This window comes from Polypterus senegalus, chromosome 16 (genome assembly GCF_016835505.1).
Source record: "Polypterus senegalus isolate Bchr_013 chromosome 16, ASM1683550v1, whole genome shotgun sequence".
NCBI classification, from domain to species: Eukaryota; Metazoa; Chordata; class Cladistia; order Polypteriformes; family Polypteridae; genus Polypterus; species Polypterus senegalus.
In genome coordinates this window covers 91720136-91740082 of record NC_053169.1, presented here as the reverse complement: position 1 = coordinate 91740082, position 19947 = coordinate 91720136, and the positions used below count along the sequence as shown (strand labels likewise).

At 40.7% G+C, this 19947-nt stretch overlaps 2 protein-coding genes across 5 annotated transcripts in view; one reads left to right on the top strand and one right to left on the bottom strand.

The window, feature by feature from the left end:
* sdccag8 (SHH signaling and ciliogenesis regulator sdccag8) overlaps positions 1 to 8107 on the top strand; it is a 186361-nt gene extending 178254 nt beyond the window's left edge. For all 4 annotated transcript variants that reach the window (XM_039738727.1, XM_039738726.1, XM_039738725.1 and 1 more), the window contains one exon: positions 7737 to 8107. In XM_039738727.1, coding sequence (XP_039594661.1) covers positions 7737 to 7766 — 30 coding nt within the window. In that variant the 3' untranslated portion in view covers positions 7767 to 8107. The remainder of the gene's footprint in view (positions 1 to 7736) is intronic.
* A 10298-nt stretch (positions 8108 to 18405) lies between these two features.
* Positions 18406 to 19947, bottom strand: part of akt3a (v-akt murine thymoma viral oncogene homolog 3a) — a 400245-nt gene continuing 398703 nt past the window's right edge. The window contains exon 14 of the mRNA XM_039738729.1: positions 18406 to 18611. Coding sequence (XP_039594663.1) covers positions 18526 to 18611 — 86 coding nt within the window. The 3' untranslated portion in view covers positions 18406 to 18525. The remainder of the gene's footprint in view (positions 18612 to 19947) is intronic.

Genomic DNA, 19947 nt, shown 5'->3' with positions numbered 1-19947 from the left:
TCTTCAATGTTGGCCTTGAGTCATTGCTGTGCTGAGAGATGAACTGTCATCCCAGTCTGAGGTTGTGTGCACCTCTGGAGATTTTCTTCAAAGATCTCTCTCTATTTGGCTGCATTCATTCTTCCCTCAACTCTGACCAGTCTCCTTGTCCCAGCCACTGAAAAGCACACCCATTAGCAGTGATGCTGCTATAGCCATTCTTCATCGTAGGGATGGTATTATGCAGCTGATGAGTAGTGCCTGGTCTTCACCAGAAACAGTAACTTGGAGTTCTGTCCAAAGAGTTCAGTTTTTGTCCCATCAGACCAGAGAATCTTTTTCTTCGGGATGTCAGAGTCCTTTAAATTGTCATGCGATTTACTTAAACGTGGCTTCGATCTAAGCACTGTACCTTAACTGCCTGATTGATGGAGTGCTGCTGAGATGGCTGTCTTTCCAGTGGTTCTCTCATCTCAGCAAATGACTTCTGTAGCTCTAATAAAGTGACCATTTGGTTCTTGGTCCCCTCTCTGACCAAGCTCCTCCTTGCCCGGTTATTCAGTTTGGCCAGGCCGCCAAATCTTCACAAAGTCCTTATGGTTCCAAACTTGTTCAGTTTCACAATTACTGAGTTCCTGGGAAAGCTCAAAGCTTTAAAAATGGTTTTTATCCCCTTACCCTTGACTGTGCCTTGCCACAATTTGAACGCGGAGGTCTACAGAGAGTGCCTTGGACTTCATAGCTTAGTTTGTGTCCTGACATACAGTGTCAATGGTGGGACCTTATTTCTACACAGGTACACGTGTGCCTTTCTGAATGACATCCAGTCAATTCAGTTTGCCACTGGTGGACACTGATCAAGTTCTAGACACATCTTGGAGAGAATCAAAGCAAGCATTATGCAGCTGACCACAAATTGGAGAGCCACAGCAGAGGATCTGAGTACTTAAATGAAGGAGAGAGTTCAGTTTTTGATTTTTAATCAAAGTTTGCAAACCTTTCTGAAAACATGTCTTCACTTTGACATTGTGGGTTATTGGGTGGAGACTAATAGGAAAAGGTCGCATTTATTTATTTAAATTTAAACCTACGACACAAGAAAGTGTGCAGAAAGTGAAGTGGTCTGAATAACTTCTAAATACACTGTAGTCTCTATGCAGTACTTTTTACAATGAGAATGATGACGAACTAACAAAGTACAATAGCCCTGCTCACAGCTCAGTGTATGGTAGACAAGTTGACGTAAAGTCACAACCACAGTTCTTGTTTTCTGTCAGGTTCCAATGACACCTACTGTATATTTCATCCTGATTGCTGTCAGCAGGCAGATGTGATCAAGTGCTTTTTAATTCACTTTGCTACATATTTGGATTAAAAAAAATAGCCTGAAATCAGCTCTGCAGTCATCTGGTGCGGTGCTAGTGTGTGTGCTCCTGCGAACCAAAATGAAAATCCAAAGGCAATTTACAAAGCGTGTCGCTCAATGCTTCAACTGGCTAAGTTATTGGGAATTACATGTAGCGGCTGTAGTCAGGTAAATCAGCAACTGAGCTCTGGATAGTCGGCCCACTATGGCCCCACAGTTTAAAGTGTGTTCAACCCAGCACATGTGAAGCATAAATCAGCCTCCTGTCACTGGAGTTCACTTTAAAAAGGGACTTGAACTGTTTGCTAGTGACTGCTAAAGTGGCTTCAAAACTTAAACAATCCCAAAATATAGCAGCCATTTGTACCCACCTTTTTTATATATATATATATATATATATATATATATATATATATATATAAAAAAGGCTGATGCAAAATGCCAAACTTTATCATCATGTGTACAGCATGTCAAGATGGTGCTGGTTAATACAAAGCAAAGCCAAAGTGAGGTTCTGCTGCTGTATACGTACAATATAATTGTCTTTTTATTTAACAATGATAAAATTCATTCATCTTTTCTCAAACCCACTTCATGTCCATAGAGAAGTGCATATGTCGACCATCCACTTTCTGTTTGGGGTTTCGGGGGTCAGATCTATCCCAGCAGCACTGGGCTCCTAGCAAAAACCAACATTCATACACAGCCAGTCATCAGCTACACTAACCCCATTTCTTAAATGAAAGAAAACTTTGATTTAAATGATGGCTGCAATTCTGCATATCCTGTTCATTTCATTTAAGAACAGAAATCACAGATGGGTTACCACGTCTCATATAAACAACTAAAACATCATGAGTCATATGGCTCTGTTAATTCTTAGTCAGTTCTTTGCCTTATTTTCCTTGTTGCACCTCAGTTTGCTGCCAAGGTCTTATTCCTGTTTTTTTTTTTTTAAACATCACATAGAAATCCTTTAAATGAAGGAAATTGTTTTTGTCAATTTAAATGCTGTGTCTTACATATAATTGTGCATTTGTGGGAAATTTAAAGCAATACTGCGCTTTTTATTTTTTAAACATACTTACTGTGGGATTTGTGGTGATGGCCGAGAAAAACTTTTAGTCTCATGCCTATAAACTCATGTGAGATGCGGATGGTGGTCAGCATTAAATAACAACACCAAACTCCATGGAAGGAGCACTCGAGATGCGCACCATGGCTCACTTAGTGCGAGGCAGCAGCAGTACCTACCGCGACGCAACTCTGTCACCCCTTTAAGTTTGAAGCCACACCCTGACAATGAGGACTGCATTTTAAAACATAAAAGGCGAGTATTCTGTATACAATTTTTTTCCTCATTTCTAATCATAATCATAACAGTTAAACAAAAGTGAATGCATTATCCTCGGGGAGAAAATAAAATGAATTAAATCACTGCTGCTTGTGTGCAGCTCAGCTCTGTTAATGGCATAAATGAGCTGAAATTCAAAGCTTTAGCATAACAACACAAATATATCGGAACAAATTAGGTTTGTCAAAGTATTCTTATTTAGTATGTTACAGTGGCAGTGGTGCCCCTCTGCTCCAAGATGCTAAATCAGAATCCTGCCCCAGTCACTGTTTGCCAGTTCCCTCCATGCCAGTGTGGTATTTTTTTGGTGTTTGATGTAAAATGATGAATCTGTATTGGCCTTGGGCGATGTGCGTGACCAGGAAGAGACTGCTGATATTCCCTGCCTTGTACTCGCTGTTGCAGGGACCCTGTGATGGAAATATGCAGAGACCGATATTTAAAATCTAGAACGTTTAAGTGATGTGGCAGCAGGTGCCTATACTAAATACAGTGGCATACAAATGTTTGGGCACTATTGCTTAGAATGTCTGTGAGTGTGAATAGTTAAGGGAGCAGAGGATGAACTGATCACCAAAAGGCATAAAGTTGAAGATGACATTTTATGCAATATTACTGTATTGTTTTTAATCTGTACAATTGTACAGTTAAAAAAATGAAAGGATCGACCTTGCAAAAGTTTGGGCACCTCAAGATATTTGAGGTCTTGGATAATTTTTCCCAAGGTGGTCTCAGACCTTGGTCTTCGGAAGCCCCAACTGATGCAAATTGTAAAGCTGTATAAATTCTTGGACTCCTCAAACCATCCCAACAATCAGCAGCCATGGGCTCCTCTAAGCAGCTGCCTAACACTGAAAAAAATAAAAGAATTGATGCTTACAAAACAGAAGGCGGCTATAAGAAGACAGCAAAGCGTTTTCAAGTGAGGAGAGATCTCAAAAGAGCAGTTTGTGCAAGACGGCCTAAGAATCTTGCAGAATTAGAAGCCTTTTGCAAAGAACAATGGGCGAAAATATCCCAAGTAAGAACTGAAAGACTCTTAGCTGGCTACAAAAAGTGTTTATCAGCTGTGTTAGCAAGCACTGACCATGTTGGGTGCCCTAAGTTTTGCTTCAGGCCTTTTTATTTTTTTGGTATTTTGCACCTGTGAATGATGAAAATAAAAATGTAATCTTGGTTAAAATATTAAAGAATGTGTCATGTTTAACTTTATGCCTTTTGGTTATCAGTTCGTCTTTTTCTTCACTTAAATATTCACAGTAACAGACATTTTAAGCAAGAGTGCCCAAACTTTTGCATACCACCGTATAACCTATAAATCTTTTTTTTGCAGTAAAGGTGATGGTATGTGTTCGCTCTGTTCAGTTTACTGTAGGTACACGCCGTAAATAAGTCTGTCAAAGAAGTGTCCACAGCCCGAGATGGCCTGGGGGAGGCGTGAAAGCTGCCCACTTTCTGTGACCGCGCTGCTCTGATGTTGCCTCACCCACTCTGCAGTGAGTCATGCTTTCTTGCTGACTCTTCAACAATGGTGCATTATGTCTGGGAGTAAAGCTGGTATTTGGCATCAGCCTTTCTTACATAAAATCTTAAGAGGCCTTTGCTGTGTCACTGTCAGATTTTCTGTTAAGTGGCATCTCCCCAAAAGCTGTGCTTACATTTTTCCTGCATTTCTAATTTGAAACGAAATGCTGGTGATTAGCCTTTCATCAAAGTGAGTTGCATGCAACAGCAGAATATGACAGGGATCTCTCTCTTAGATGGGAAGTACAAAGTCATACACATTTACTTACTGTTGTCCAGGAAATCCACAGAGTAGCTACAAAAGACATGTTGGTGTCCGTCTCTCTTGTGCTGTTCATATGAATTCCTCTCAAGTCGCCCAAATGTAGGAATGTTCCCGTTTTAGTGAGTTTTAATCAAAAGACATATCTTGATTTCAAGTTGGAGTGACTGGTCTGACCAAAAATCCACGTCAGGTTATAACTAGAAATATGGATGGTTAGGTAGATGATGTACTGTACGTCGTAAGGTATTTGTGTGCACTTTACAGACTGATATTTTAACAAATAACACATACAGTTGTCTAGACAATCATCAATATACCTCTTTACTTGTCTAAATGCTTATTAAATGCTTTACTACTAAAAATAATTCAACATCAGGAATTTTGTGTGATTTATTTTTTCAAATCACTAGCTTTAAACATAATAAGTAAATTCAAAGCTGCATTAATCAATGCAGAGTGGCAGGGTCAGTATCAACTCACCAATCGGGCTAAACCGCACAGCACTATGGGTGATATTCACAAAACTTGCAGACTCACTTTCTACATACAGCTACCATACAAGTCCATACACAGAAACATTTCCTTAGAGACTTTTAAATAACATTTCCTTTAGTGACAGGACATGCTTTGTTTATGTTTAAAGGTGTTCACAAGTTCTTCAAAAGCAGCGGGAATATCATCACAAGGCACAACATGTAACGCTAATGACATCTTAACATGCAAGGGATTTATTTTTATTGTGAGTGTCCAATCAATTAAATTGATTCATTGCAACTGCCTAAACTCGTAAGAGCAGCCCACTAGTGGCACCCATTTGTCGCTCTGCTCTTATACTTCACCTTATTTGTTAGTGGGATCTCCTGGACCCCACAGCTACATGTTCTACTGTTACTTTTACTTTATATCCCTGCTTAGTAAGCTGGCTTTTATTTTTTACTGTTAAACTTTAGAAATGCAGAAGTATATGAACTTTTGTCATGAGAGTTTCTTTTTAATGTGTTGTATAGAGTTCACCTCACTGCTGCTTATGCTTGTCTGCCCATTAGGAGAGATTTCTTACAAAAGTGTAGACTAGTGAATGTGGAACTGAAGTCACGGTTCCCCTTTGGCATTCAGTACTGTGTACAACCATGTGTGCACTGCTAGAGAACAGCATACATTGTGCTAACTATACACAAATAAAAAGAAAATGGCAAAGGAAATTCAAGCATTTAAAGTTTTGGGAAAAATACAAATATTTATTTATTTATTTTAAATAAGAGACAGTCAGCTCCCACATGTATAATTCCTTCAACATGTATAAATTATGAACTGTATGAAAAGAAAAAACTGTCTAACTTCCCTAATCTTCCATTAATATCCACACTTATTTTAGCTAGTAATGAAAATATTATTAGTGGTACAGTCGACCCTTGATATACGACTGGCCTGACGTGTGAACAACTTGATTTACGACCAAAATTTTTGTTTTGATTAATGACCAACATCTTGCGTTACGACCCGAATGCAGTCACGTGTATCCGCTTGTGCGATTGTAAACAAACAGCCGAGAGCGTTCGTAAGCGTCAGTCGGAGCCCAGATACGTGTTTGTGGACGTAATTTCGGTCAGTGCAGTGATTTATCTATATATAAAATTCATTAAGACCATGGCAAGCAAGACACATAATTGCTAAGGAAGGAAGAGAAGATAACGAAGGTAAAGAAAGCGATTGTTAAGGGATGTTAGCTAGCGGGCTGGCGCGGCACATGATGATGTCATCAGGCTGAGTCAGCACCGGCTTGCCTTGGAGTGTATTATTACAGCAGTTCACGACACGGCCAGCTTTGAACTGAGTGCTTGACTACTGTCATTATTAACTTGAAACAGCGATCACAATCAAAATGAAGAAGGAAATTGTGCAGAAATATGAGAGTGGTATTCGTGTGACCGATCTCGCTAATATGTAAAAGCATGTCGAAATCCACCATCTCGACAATTTTACAAAGAAAAGATTTGCATAAGGAGGCTCCTTCTAAACAATAACCACCTTCCGTTTCATTCTCCTCCTCCTCCCTTCCTGCAGCCCAAAGATGTCAAATTAAATGGTGAGTACAGTATGAAATTGTTGTTTCTGGTAGGCTAGACACTTTTTATAACTTTTTGGTTAGTACATTAGAAAAATTATTGGTGTTTAGGTAAGTTATGCACATTAAACAACCCTTTTTTATTATGAAAAGGTTAAGTAAGTGTTGCTGTGGGAGGTTCGGAGCACATTATGGGTATTTCCGTTATTTCTTATGGGAAAAATAGTCTGGACTTACAACCAACTTGAGTTACAACCAGCCCTCGCGGACGAATTGAGTTCGTAAGTCAAGGGCCCACTGTATTTGTAATTTATCAACTAACTTTGCAGTGTGTAACCGCGGCTAAGTGGTGTAATGTAACATCCTTGCCTTGGTAGCCAGAAGTCACTTGAGGTCCCTTCGGCGTCTGCTTTCCGACTAAGAAGCTGGCCTCTCCTAGTGGAGAAAGTACCAGTCAATCAGTATCGCTAAGGATCATTCATGGCATACACTCATTATCAATCCGTGTAAAGCACAGTATAATTCAGCTTAAGGCTATCCACTTATTGTCCATCCATCCATTATACCTACTATATCCTAACACAGGGTCACGGGGGGTCTGCTGGAGCCAATCCCAGCAGGTCCCAAGGCAGGTCCTAGTGTATCCACTTATCGTTCAAGATTAAGTTTATTCAAAGTATATCTGGGAATTGTGGCATGATGACACATCTCACAGAGCAAAGTGCTGGTTTGAATCCCTGTCTGCTCACCATCTGTGTGTTGTCTGAATGCTCTCCTACTTCTGGGAGTTCTTCGATGGGTACTCGAGTTTTCTTTCCATATCCTAGAGATGTGGATGTGGCTGTTGAGTTGATCTGGTCCAGAAGGATTTTCTCGTGTCTGTCCACAGTTCTTTCTTCCCTGATGCTGCTGCTGCTGCTGGGCTCTGGCCCCGATATTTCAATGCAGATGAAGGAATCAGACGCACAGAATTTCAAGCGCTTTTAATGCATGACAAGTGGAAAGCATGGTGGTGATTGTTTTGCTTAATGTGTGCCAGTCGATGGAGAATTATGGCCTAAAAGTGTTACTGTTAGGATAAATTGTGGCTTTGTGCGAGTCTGCCTAGAAATAAGAATCTTGAAAAATAGATGGATGAATGGCTAGCTTCTAAATCTGTATTTTTTATCTTTTTCCCTGCCAGGTACTGACATTCCCCGAACTGGAATGCTAATGACAGCATTCAGACTGTACTTTTCCAGACTGGATTCAGATCTTCAGAACACTTGGGATGTGCAGACGTCTCAGTGCCCAACTCTGGCTGAGTGTGAGGTTAATGAAGAAACTGTTGATGTGAAATACAGAGTACACAATCAGTCCATTTAATACTAATCTGCTCATGATTTGATTTTAAGAGTTTACTCATCTCCTGGAGCCATTTGTATTATCAGTATGTAATCATCGTGCACATTTTAGCCAGATGATGTAAAACTGAGGATATTTCCCAACTTTTCTATTGATTTCTAAATTATTGCCATTTTGAGAATAAACATTTTTTTCAATGAAAAAAGTCAACACTAAGTTTTATATTATTACCTAGTGACAAATCATCAATATGCCTCTGACGGTTGAAAAAGCAAAGAGCTCCTAATTCATCAGCCTTCATGCGCCTTGTACCCATGTTGGACAGAAGACTACTGAACGAGCCGTGCTTTGTTCTCAACAACTTCCCTTTGTAGGATTCACACCAACACAGCCCAAGTTTGGTTCAAAGCAAAAATGATTGTACTGTACTTAATATTAATATAATGCCTCTCAGCCCGAAGACTTCCTACAAGTTTTACTGTTTGTATGGGGTGCTGCAATATAAGTGCACACTATTATGCACTGCCAGTTTTCCTGTAAAAAATGTTTAAAACTTCAGCTGCTTTATGAGGTAACACACTTTTGAGGTGTTTGGCACTCTAGATGTGGCACATGGAAACAGAGCTCCCATGAAAGATGGATTTTCTGCTGGGGAAGGTGGTGGCAGTCGTGCTGTGTAAAGTAGCAGCACTGCATTTGAATTAGGCTAAACAATTTTGGAATTAGATTTTGGTTTTTACTGAGGGACTGTACGGTGTTTACTAACAGCTTGCTTCTATGTTACAATGGATTTTGCTCTGTAAAGCAGCAGATTTTTTCAGGTAAATGAAGCGTTTGTGGTGTTGACAGATCTTATCGGCTAGTGAGTGGAGCAACAGAGACCATGGCAGCGGTGATGACAGGTAAGATGGTTATTTAATATGCTTCTTTATATTTAATCAGGTTTTTAGACAAAGGCATAAGAACTAATAGAAAGAAATACTCCACCTAAACATAATATTCTTTATATGTTACTTACTCCATGTGGTTTGTAGTGATAGCCAAGAAAAAGTTTTAATTTCATGTTTTCATGAAGATGAAGTATCTTATTGAATGGGTGTCAATGGAGACGAGCACTGGACCACACCAAACAATCTAAAAAAAATCCATGAAAAAAACGTTGTACCCATTATTTCTTTAGTTTAAACATACACGAGTATCTCTGGCTAAAGGAGCAAATCTTACAATGCCGGCAGTGGAAATACTGACAGGAAAGGGCCAGTAGGGAACACACACTGCCAGTGATGGGAAGAGTCTCAGCAGGAGGAAGTACTAAAAAATACTCACTTTTTTGTACTTTGTGTGTGTAGTATGGACTGTACTGTCCACAGGAAGTTGTGCTGGTCTGGCTAATGGTCCCGTCATTTTTAATGGTGGTTGGTGGTGTATCCAACAAGGAGGGCTACCTCCACTGGAATTTAAATTTCTTAAAGAAGATAATTTAGAAGATTGAAGTCTAACAAGAATTTCCCCACAATGAGAAAACAAAACTTTAAAAAACTAAGTAATTACACTTAGCTTGTGTTCTTTTAATACTGATTGTATAAACTCTCCAGTATTAACAGCCAAACTAAACCCATTGGAAAAAAACATGCCAACCGACAAGTGTTCACATGTCTGTTTTCTTTAGCCGTGTCTCCTGCGAAGTGGAGTGAAGGGATCAGAAAGATGTTGTTTTTTAAATAGTTCCCCCTCATTGTTCTTTGTCTGAAAAACCAGCCAATTGAGGAATTCCAGATCTTGAAAAAGATTAATATACAAAATATCATTGGTTATGATCTCAAGTTTACCATCACATGCTGTAGTTCACAAGAAACTTCCACATCCCCTTCATGCTCCTGGATTGTTAAAGTTACAGTTTTCCTATTAAATTTGTGTACAGCTAGTTATTTAAGCTTTATTTTATTAAGAACTCATTTTGTTATTTTTCTATAAAAATTGTTGATGCATTACAGTGACACAAATTATTAATTAGTTGGTCCCCATTTGTAAATGTAGGGCTAATAGGGGGTGTTAAAAGTTATCAAGGAATAACACTAGTCAGCCCCCTGGGAAAGTCTCTGACGGGTTACTGGAATGGAGACCTTCAGATTCACAAAGCGCAATTGACAAAACTATTCTAAGGGATTACAAATGTTTACCAGTCCCATTTACGTGTGCTTTTTGGAGCTCAGAATTATGTACCTGTGGCATCTGTGGTCAGGATGACCCCTCCAAATCAGAGGTCAAGATTCACTCCTGGAAAAGAGTGGCTGTGTGCCTAACAGTGGATCAATACCAAAATTTGGCACCTCAATGCAGGAACCAAAACAACACAGAAATGAATACCGGATAGAAAATTAACATACTTCTGGCATGGTACCGTTTTTAAAATGAGGTAGTTCAGTAGGTTTTCAGCAGTAGATAGATAAATACTTTATTAATCCTAAGTGGAAATTCAAAAACAATATTAAATTAAAGAGTAATAAAAATGCATGTAACAACAGACAATAACTTTGAGTAATGTTAGCATTTACTCCCTGGAGTGGAATTGAAGAGTCGCATAGTGTGGGGTCTCCTCAGTAGGTCAGTGTAGCAGGACGGTGACAGCAGTCTGTCGCTGAAGCTACTCCTCTGTCTGGAGATGATCCTGTTCAGTCGATGCAGTGGATTCTCTATGACTGACAGGAGTCTGCTCAGCGCCAGTCGCTCTGCCACAGATGTCAAACTGTCCAGCTCCGTGCCTACAATAGAGTCTGCCTTCCTCACCAGTTTGTCCAGGCATGAGGCGTCCTTCTTCTTTATGCTGCCTCTCCAGCACACCACCGCGTAGAAGAGGGCGCTTACCACAACCGTCTGGTAGAACATCTGCAGCATCTTATTGCAGATGTTGAAGGATGCCAACCTTCTCAGAAAGTATAGTCGGCTCTGACCTTTCTTACATAGAGCATCAGTATTGGCAGTCCAGTCCAATTTGTCATCCAGCTGCACTCCCAGGTATTTATAGGTCTGTACCCTCTGCACAGTCACCTCTGATGATCACGGGGTCCATGAGGGGCTTGGGCCTCCTAAAATCCACCACCAGTTCCTTGGTCTTGCTGGTGTTAAGGTGTAAGTGGTTTGAGTCGCATCATTTAACAAAATCCTTGATTAGGTTCCTATAGTCCTCCTCCTGCCCACTCCTGATGCAGCCCACCATAGCAGTGTCATCAGTGAATTTTTGCACGTGGCAGGACTCTGAGTTGTATTGGAAGTCCAACGTATGTTGGCTGAACAGGATCGGAGAAAGTACAGTCCCCTGTGGTGCTCCTGTGCTGCTGACCACAATGTCAGACCTGCAGTTCCCAAGTCACACATATTGAGGTCTGTCTGTAAGATAGTCCACAATCCATGCCACCAGGTGTGAGTCTACTCCCATCTCAGTCAGCTTGTCCCTAAGGAGCAGAGGTCGGATGGTGTTGAAGGCGCTAGAGAAGTCCAGAAACATAATTCTAACAGCACCACTGCCTCTGTCCAAGTGGTGGACCTGTGGCCTCATGTGGTGAAGCAGCAGCCGCTCCATGGTCTTCATCACATGTGACATCAGAGCAACAGGCCGGAAGTCATTCAGCTCACTAGGATGTGAAACTTTGGAAAAAATCTTGTATGACCCCAGTCCCAAAGCCGTGGGACTCTTCCCTGTTCCAGGCTCAGGTTGAAGATGCGCTGTAGAGGACTCCCCAGTTCCAACGCACAGGCCTTCAGCAGTTGTGGCGATACACCATCTGGACCCGCTGCTTTGCTGGCACGAAATCTTCTCAGCTCTCTGCTCACCTGTGCTGCTGTAATTGTGGGTGGGGATGTCTCACCTATACTGATATCAGCAGAAGGATGGTTGGAGGATGCAGTACTCTGAGGTGAGAGTGGGTTAGGGTGGTCAAACCTATCAAAGAAGTTCATTTGGTTTGCTCTCTCCACATCTCTCTCGATGGTGTCACCTCGCTTTGAGCTACAGCCAGTGATGATCTTCATCCCATCCTACACTTCCTTCATGCTGTTATTCTGCAACTTCTTCTCCAGCTTTCTCCTGTACTGCTCTTTCGTCGCCCTGAGCTGGACTCGGAGTTCCTTCTGCACGCGCTTGAGCTCAGTATTGGTGTACCATGCAACACTACTTGTACCATACAGGTAACGGGTGAGGTTGAGGCCGAGCAAAGAACCAGTGCAGCCACTGCAATTTTTAAGAGACTGTACCAGACTGTGGTGGTAAAGTAGGAGGTAAGTTCGTGGACAGAGCAACAAATACAGGAGAGCCTGGTCAAGAAGAACCTACTGAAGTGATTTAGGCATATAGGTATTATGATGTTTCCGAGTGCCTCCCATGGAGTTGTACAAGACATAGCCCAATCAGATAAGACAGAGGGGCAGATCCAGGACATGACTAGCATGTATCTCTGTAAAATGGACTGGGAGGACCGCAGGAGTAGTTGGAAAATGTTGCTCTAATTCTGACCAGTTAAAGTGGATCATACGTGAAAGTTGGCCAGTTGCTAAACTAAAAATGGTAGGAAAAGCAAGTCAGACAGCTTACAACCAGACTGGTAACACTTGCCAAGTGCTCGTCTCTTCACTGTCCACAGGCCTTTGCTAGCTATCTACATCCTCATCACCCCCATTACTTTCTGGCTGTTTTAATGTACAGCATTGTAACAACAAATCTGATATAACACAATGCATTTCTGAGACTCCGTTACTTACATCCTTGTCTTGTCCAGCAGGTCTTGGGTTGTTCCCATTGTGTGACATCCACAAGGCTCTTCTAAAGCCACCCAAGATGGTAAACGAGAAGGTGAGTTGCCTGCAGTCGTCTTGCCCTTTCTGTGATTTCTGAGCACTCTACTTTGGTTTCAGGTCATAGGGAGGCAGAAGCAGCAATCACACTACACGAGGCGTTAGCAGATTGACATAGTGCTTTATTTCAGCAGTCTGTAAGAAGGAAAATAATGTGCATCCCTATACATTTACGTGTAAAAATACTAAGGATGTACAGTGTACAAAAACAGTTTTTCTTGCAGATTATTTCCACATCTTTGTGGGTCATATACTTAAGCAATTTTTTTTATATGACTGACAGTAATACATTATTCCTTCGCTTGTTAGTCCCTTCTGCTTCAAATCGTTTTAACGGTAGGACTTGATCTTAACATGGATCTAATGACAGAGCTAGCAAGGTCAAGAAATGTCACAAAGTCTAAAGCTACATGGACGTAAAATTAATTACAAGTTTCTTTTTTTTCTTTTTCTTTTTTAAAAGTTCTGTTTGTTTCTTTTTTTCTGTTTCTTTAAATAAATACTTTACAATTCATGCTCGTTCATAATACACTACCAAGGAGCAAGATAACAAGAAAATCTGTTGTAGACATTACAAACAGTAGCAGCAAAGTGTGTACACTGAGGTGTAAAATATATATATATATTATATATATAGACCCTGCAGTTAGTAAGGAAAGACCTCACATTGTCACTTGGCCAAGGTGTGAAAGTGCACGGCCCTCCAACCTCCGCTTGGAATGGTCTGCCCCAGAAAACCTGCAAACAAAGTGGAAAATGGCAAACAGCGCAAGAGGCCCTCCTTCGCTGGAAAGGAATGTCCACGTCTGTGTCGGAAAACTGGAAAGTACAAATCTCAGATGCATCTGCTGGAAACGTAACTCAATGCAGTTACAGTAATAAAAATATACTTTACAATATTAAACAAAAACCTAAACTACCTATCTCATAATTCTGCACTGCTTCCCCTCAGAGGGCACACTCACTCAGGCAAGGCTGCCACAAGCTGGATCCTCGGCTTGGAAATTCTGATTACAATTAAAGCTTTCAGGAAGTGTTCGTGCTCTTTTATTATTATTATTATTATTATTTTGTTATCGACAGTATCGTTCTGTACAGTATTGTTCAGGTAGTCATCATGATTTCTTTTTTGAGAACCCTGTGAAGAAGGGAAAACAACAAAACCGAACAGGTCTTTTGTGCAAACATCAGCGTGGTTATTTCTGGAAGACAGCAGGTTACGTGGAACAGCTGCCAGCAAGCAGAGAGACATGCGAGAAAGTGCAAACTTGGGACAATTTGCGAGATGAGTGGGAAAAAAAAGAAATTTATATATATATATATGTAAGTAAACAGCAAAAGAAAAAAAAATATATATATATATATATGGTGTATATATATACCAAGTAAGTGTGAGTCCCCGCTCTCCACTTTCTGCCACACCAAGTCCTGCTTTCCCTTTACACCTTTCTACGGTGCGCCCATCTGTATGAAAGACTCTTCTGTTCCAGTCCCTAAAAACCTGCTGGATATTACAAAGAGAAGGCGGCGGAGAAGGACAACACCAAGCATTGAGACAGCAGGAGTTTCTCAGGAGCGCGTCGTAGCACCGACTGTCAGGGCTCAGACTGCTTTCACGTAAAACCTAAATGTCGTCTGTAAAGTTAAAATAATTCATGTCTAAATTTCAAGTAGTGCAGTGCGGGCTCAGAGGCTCTAAAGCAGACAGTTTCCTCCATGAATTTAAACATAAGGGCGTCACACATAATTCTAATGATAATGGACGCCAAGGCGGCTATATTTGATAGCCAGAATATCAATGTTGGAAAGAGGAACCCGTTTTAGCACCATCATCCTCCTTTTCCGCTTCTGGACACTCAGCCAACCCAAGAAGTTTAGCAGATTAGCAGCTTTTTGATTTCCAACCCCCCAGATGGGTTACAACCAGAGGAAGAGAGTAAATGAAAGTGAGTAGAGCCTGCCAGGTGGAATGTCTAATATAAAGGTCGCCGATGCCATGAAAAGCTTTGGTTTGAAAAGATAAAAACACGCAAGAGTACTCAGTCTTATGTGACAAGTGACGAGGCAGTTCATCGGCATCCCTCTCACCATTTAAAGTACTGGGCCCAGTGGAGGGTACAAGCATGTTGGGTGCCTCCCTTTGAATGAACTCAAGTCGATTTTGCAGTAAACACAAAAAAAAAAAGAACAACAACAAAACGCATGCTGGCTAAAGAATACGTCTGGAGTAAGCGCTGAAACTTACAGCGGACAGCCACTTCAGTGCTGCAAACACAACAAAAGGTGTCAGCCGGCACTTGCCATAAAATGCTGCTCTCTGCTCCAGGCCTGCCAGCTGTGTCCTTGTAAAGTGCAGGTGCGGCAGTCAGGATGGCAAGGGGCCTCATCTAATCCACAGGCCCCCGCTTGGCGAGATGGGTGCCTCACTGTTTCCGCGAGTCAGTCTCTCACTCCTGTGCTTTTCACAACTCCGCTCACTAACGGACATCAAATTAAACACAATACTGTAAACCTCCTCACTGCTGCCAGTTTGTCTTTTCTCTCCAGTATACTAATCGTGTGTGTAAGAAACAGACCAACATCCAAAGAGAAGCACAGAATCTCTCCGCTGCGGTGCTTCACATTTCAAGTTCACACAAGCGTGGGTGGGTAGTGAAAGCAGCTCCGACTTTTGTATGGTTTGTCACGTGTTCTAAAATGGGTGATTCATCCTCCTGCTCTGCCACACGGACACACTCCAGCAAGCAGCTTGTCAAACTGTAGCGCTCGAGACCTTCTGAAAGTCGAACTTGGGCAGCCTTTTTAGAAGACAAGCCACCCTGCTTCACAGGATCTAGAGATTCAAATTGTTTTAAGATAAAGAATGGAGGGGATGTGTAGAGCTGCGCGACGTGTGCACAAACCATACAGCATGGTGGAGCTGGGCCTTGAGATGTTAAGCAAAGGGGGCAACTACAGTGCAACAATCTCGACAGTGGCACACTTGTCCAGACTGCTAAGTTCAAAGATGAAATCAGCCTCTAGTACTTCAAACTCCTTCACCATACACATCTACAGACGGTACCTTCAGTCAACTTCGCCCAAGTCTTCTACTTAACACATCCATTCCTCTCCACCTTCCCACAGAGGTAAGAAATAATGGGATTGGACAGTTTAACCCACACAAGACTGCAGCAGGCTGGATGTGCCCAGCATGTCTTTGAAACGTGTGCTGCTGCTGCTTGTTAAAAGACTGGCCTCACCAATTCAATGCTCCTTCCACTTGCCAAGAACATTCTGAATTCCTCCCTACTTCAGAGTATCTTCTCTCCTCCTTATAGCACCTTCAAAAAATAAACTGCCTATTTTCAGCTGATATCCAACGTGACCACTTGCTTTACATTTAAGTGATATTCACTACAGTACATATATTAATCGGGTCCAAATCGAGAAAGCTTTGAAAGTTTGCCGTTTCGTACCATTTACCACACACACGCACGCACGCACAGATAAATATGATGTCTTCCTTGTATTTTCACTTCATTATTCTTAGAAGATTCTTCTGCATAGGATACATCAAAAATCATGAATTGATCCTGCTAACTGTTAACATGGCCCATTGGCTGAGAATGATGTGTGAAACGCTCATAGCAGACTAGAAAATCTTGTACAGTGTCAACTTAACAATTAAAAGTTAACATAAAAAAACATAACCATATAATGGCTAACACGAAAGAAGAAAGAAAGGACCAGGTCTTCACTGACATTCTCCATTACAGATCAAGAGCGATCCAATTTGAATTTCCACTCGGAAGTAGAAGTGAGGCTTCCTCTTTAATAACTTTGCTTTGGTTTGCTATTCCTATTAGTGGTTATGGGATTGCGAGTCACAGCCCTTTGACTATCGATTTGCGTGATCTTCTAGTACACAAGTGGCCACCTGGAGGTCAGAGAGCTAGTATCGCTATGGAGCTTTAGTTTAATATGCTCACTTAGAAGACGATTACTGTTCTCATTTTGGTCATCAATCAATCCAACCTCAAATAAAGACAGGCAAACCTCAGCCTTACATTTGGGCAGGAACTGAAACTTCATCCGAGTTGGACTAACAAATATAAAGATGAATAAACAAGTGACGCCAGCTCCAGATTTCATCAGGTTGACGATCGAAACATACAGTAAATATTTGCAGAATTACATGTGGAACCCCATCCACAACTGACGCCGGTATCCAACTTTTTCTTTGAACTTTGACCTGCGCCCCACATAAATGACGATTAAGAAAAAAAAAAAAGCTAGCCACAAAAAAAGAAAAAAAAAAAAAAAAAAAGGTTTTCACAGTTTAACTCACTCGTATTACTGAAACACTTCATATGCCGTCCTGTCAATCAACCCCATAATGTGAAGAAGAATCACAAATGATTGGTAGGATTTTTGTTTTTGGATTTCCAGCTTGTGCAGTCCTTACATTATTTAAAAAAAAAAAAAAATCAAATAAAATAACAAACAAAAAAAAATAAAAATAAGTGCATTAATGTTGTGCCAAGTCTCATTGCTTTAAGAGTCTCATTAAAAAAAAAGCAACAGTAGAAAAAAGCGTTTCAAAACAATGCATACAAAACAACATATTTAATGTTAAAAATAAATACTAATGTGGTAAAGACTGATGTAAATGTAGGCCGTGTACCCCACACTCTGATAATTAAAAAAAATAAAAATAAAAAAAAAAAAGCAGTTTGCCTGTCTACATTCGTCAGCCATCAGAGGTATTCCAGACTGGAACACTGGTGGACAGTTACACATTTTTTCCTCCATAAAATACAATAATAAAAAAATAAGCAAGCCTAACTCAGAAAACACAAACACATATGCTCGCATACAGACAGACAGACAGACAGACAGACGCTCAGGTGCAAATGCATACGTGACGTTTCTCCCCTTTTTACTTGTAAAATCTCTGGATTGTTAGAACTCAAAACACCCTCCATCCCGATCCACTCCACCGTAACACGATTGCGCTTTTTGGGAGTAGCAGGCTGCCAAAGGAGTTTCTCGACCTCCGCCTTCACTTTTGACCACAGTCCGGTCAAGGAGTTTGCGCCCACACACGATTTAATCTGACACTCTTGTTTCGTCCGTAGATTCTTGTTAATAATACATACACAGAATTGCTTCTAGCAGTGATATGTCTAACAAAAAGCATTGCATATGTACATCACCAGAGAAGGACATTTCGGCTTCATTTCAGTCATACCAGGGAGGGGAGGGGAAAAAAAGTCCTAAACATCCTAAATTTTCATCTTCTGTTGTGTCTTTTATTCCAAAGTGTGCCTTGTGTCCCTCGGCAGCAAAAGGAGCTCTGGTTTCCGGATGGCAAACCCAATTATTCTTGGTGGTGCTTTTAAAATGAGCCATCAGTAAAAATAATAAATAAATTACAAAAAAAAAAAAAAAAAGTCCCCTTTCCTTTCATATTCAAAAGTTCTAATAAATGACAGCATATGCGCAAGTAATGGTTTATATTGTCGACGTTCTTCCCTGCTAGGATTCCAGGGTAAATAATGAACAATATAAAAAAAGAAAAAAAAATTCTAATTGCATCTGACCACGTCCAGCAAAAAGAACCTTCCTCTCCAGAGACCTTTCTGTCATTGGAAACAAAAAAAAAAAAAAACACAACACCCAGAAACCCTAACTAGGTGGTAACCTCAGAGAGAGCTAGGATCTGGTGCTTGATGCTGAAGACCAGTTTCCCATGACTACCAGCCATGGCAGAGAAGCAGTCCAGTTGCAGGTGGCTCTTACTCCCGTCCACTGGCAGAGTACGAGAACTGAGGGAAGTGCGGCCGTCGCTCATTATCCATGCAGTCCATCCCATCTTCGTCAACTGGAAAGGAACACAAACATGCAGGTGAGTATCCAGAGCGATGTGGTGACCCTGCCAAATAAAGGTCCTGGCACATAGAAAAAATCTGCAAATTTACTGCCACTTATATTACATAATATGTCACCTTAGAGTTGTGGTGATTCATTTACTGAATACAATGACGTTAAGCTTTTCAGTTATGTTCCTACTTATCATGGCAAATGTGACTGACCACGTGTTGCATGTTGGCTGGACATAGAATTACAAATCAGTTCAGAGTACTCTGTACAAGTGACAATACAATTACTACAAATAAACCAAAAATGAAAACAGAATATGGCTTCTGATAGGATACGAAAAATGACATTAATGCGTGCCATGTTTAATTTTTTCACAAAACACAGGGGTAGCCGACTGTTACAGATCATAAAGAGTCAATAGAAAGCTGATGAAATCAGGTGAAAACAAAACGTTCTTCCTAAAATCCTAACATTTTCACGTGGTGGTCTATGCAACAATCAATTTCAGGCCGTGTATCTACATACAATATAGAAGACTGAGAGAGAGCTAAGACAGACATCTTTAATCCAACTCTAGTCCCTGACTCACGGATGTCTTTTGTTGATGTACACAGAATAAAAATTTGGCCATAAAATGCTAAACATCAGAAGTGTTTTCAAACCTTCAATAACGCCTAAAGACAAAAGGAGCCAAGTGTGTTTTGGTTTGGTTAACTTGTTTTTAGATATTTTTGAATTTTAGCCTAAAAATCTGTATAACAAAATTCAATAGTGATGAGTGGTAAACCGCAAACAGAATGGAGAAATCTCGTTGTAACCTACAAAAGCCAAATCGTTCAGCAATATGATTACGATAAGAGAGTCTGTTATATTGTAGATGTAGTCGGCTGTTACAAATGTCCACTGAGTGATGGAGGGCATCGCCATCATGGAATTGAACGTTTAGGAAACAATTATTTTTTTAAACAATTTGCACTGCTTTTTGCAACACATAACAATTAATGAATTACATGCCTGATGTTATGTCTTATTCAGATCCAGAAAGACATCTTCTTACTCCATGTTACGCAGCATTTGACACCATTGACCATTCTATTTTACTGCACAGGCTACAAAATGACGTTGGCCTTAACGTGCTTGCTTGGTTTAGTTCTTATTTATCAAATCAATTCCAATATGTACAGAAATATGCTGACAGGACTCCATCATTTTACACACAAGTGAGATATGGCGTCCCGCAGGGCTCAGTACTCGGACCTGTACTGTTTTCACTTTACATGCTTCCACTGGGAGCTCTCATTAGGAAACATTTTGTTAATTTGTACTCGTATGCAGAT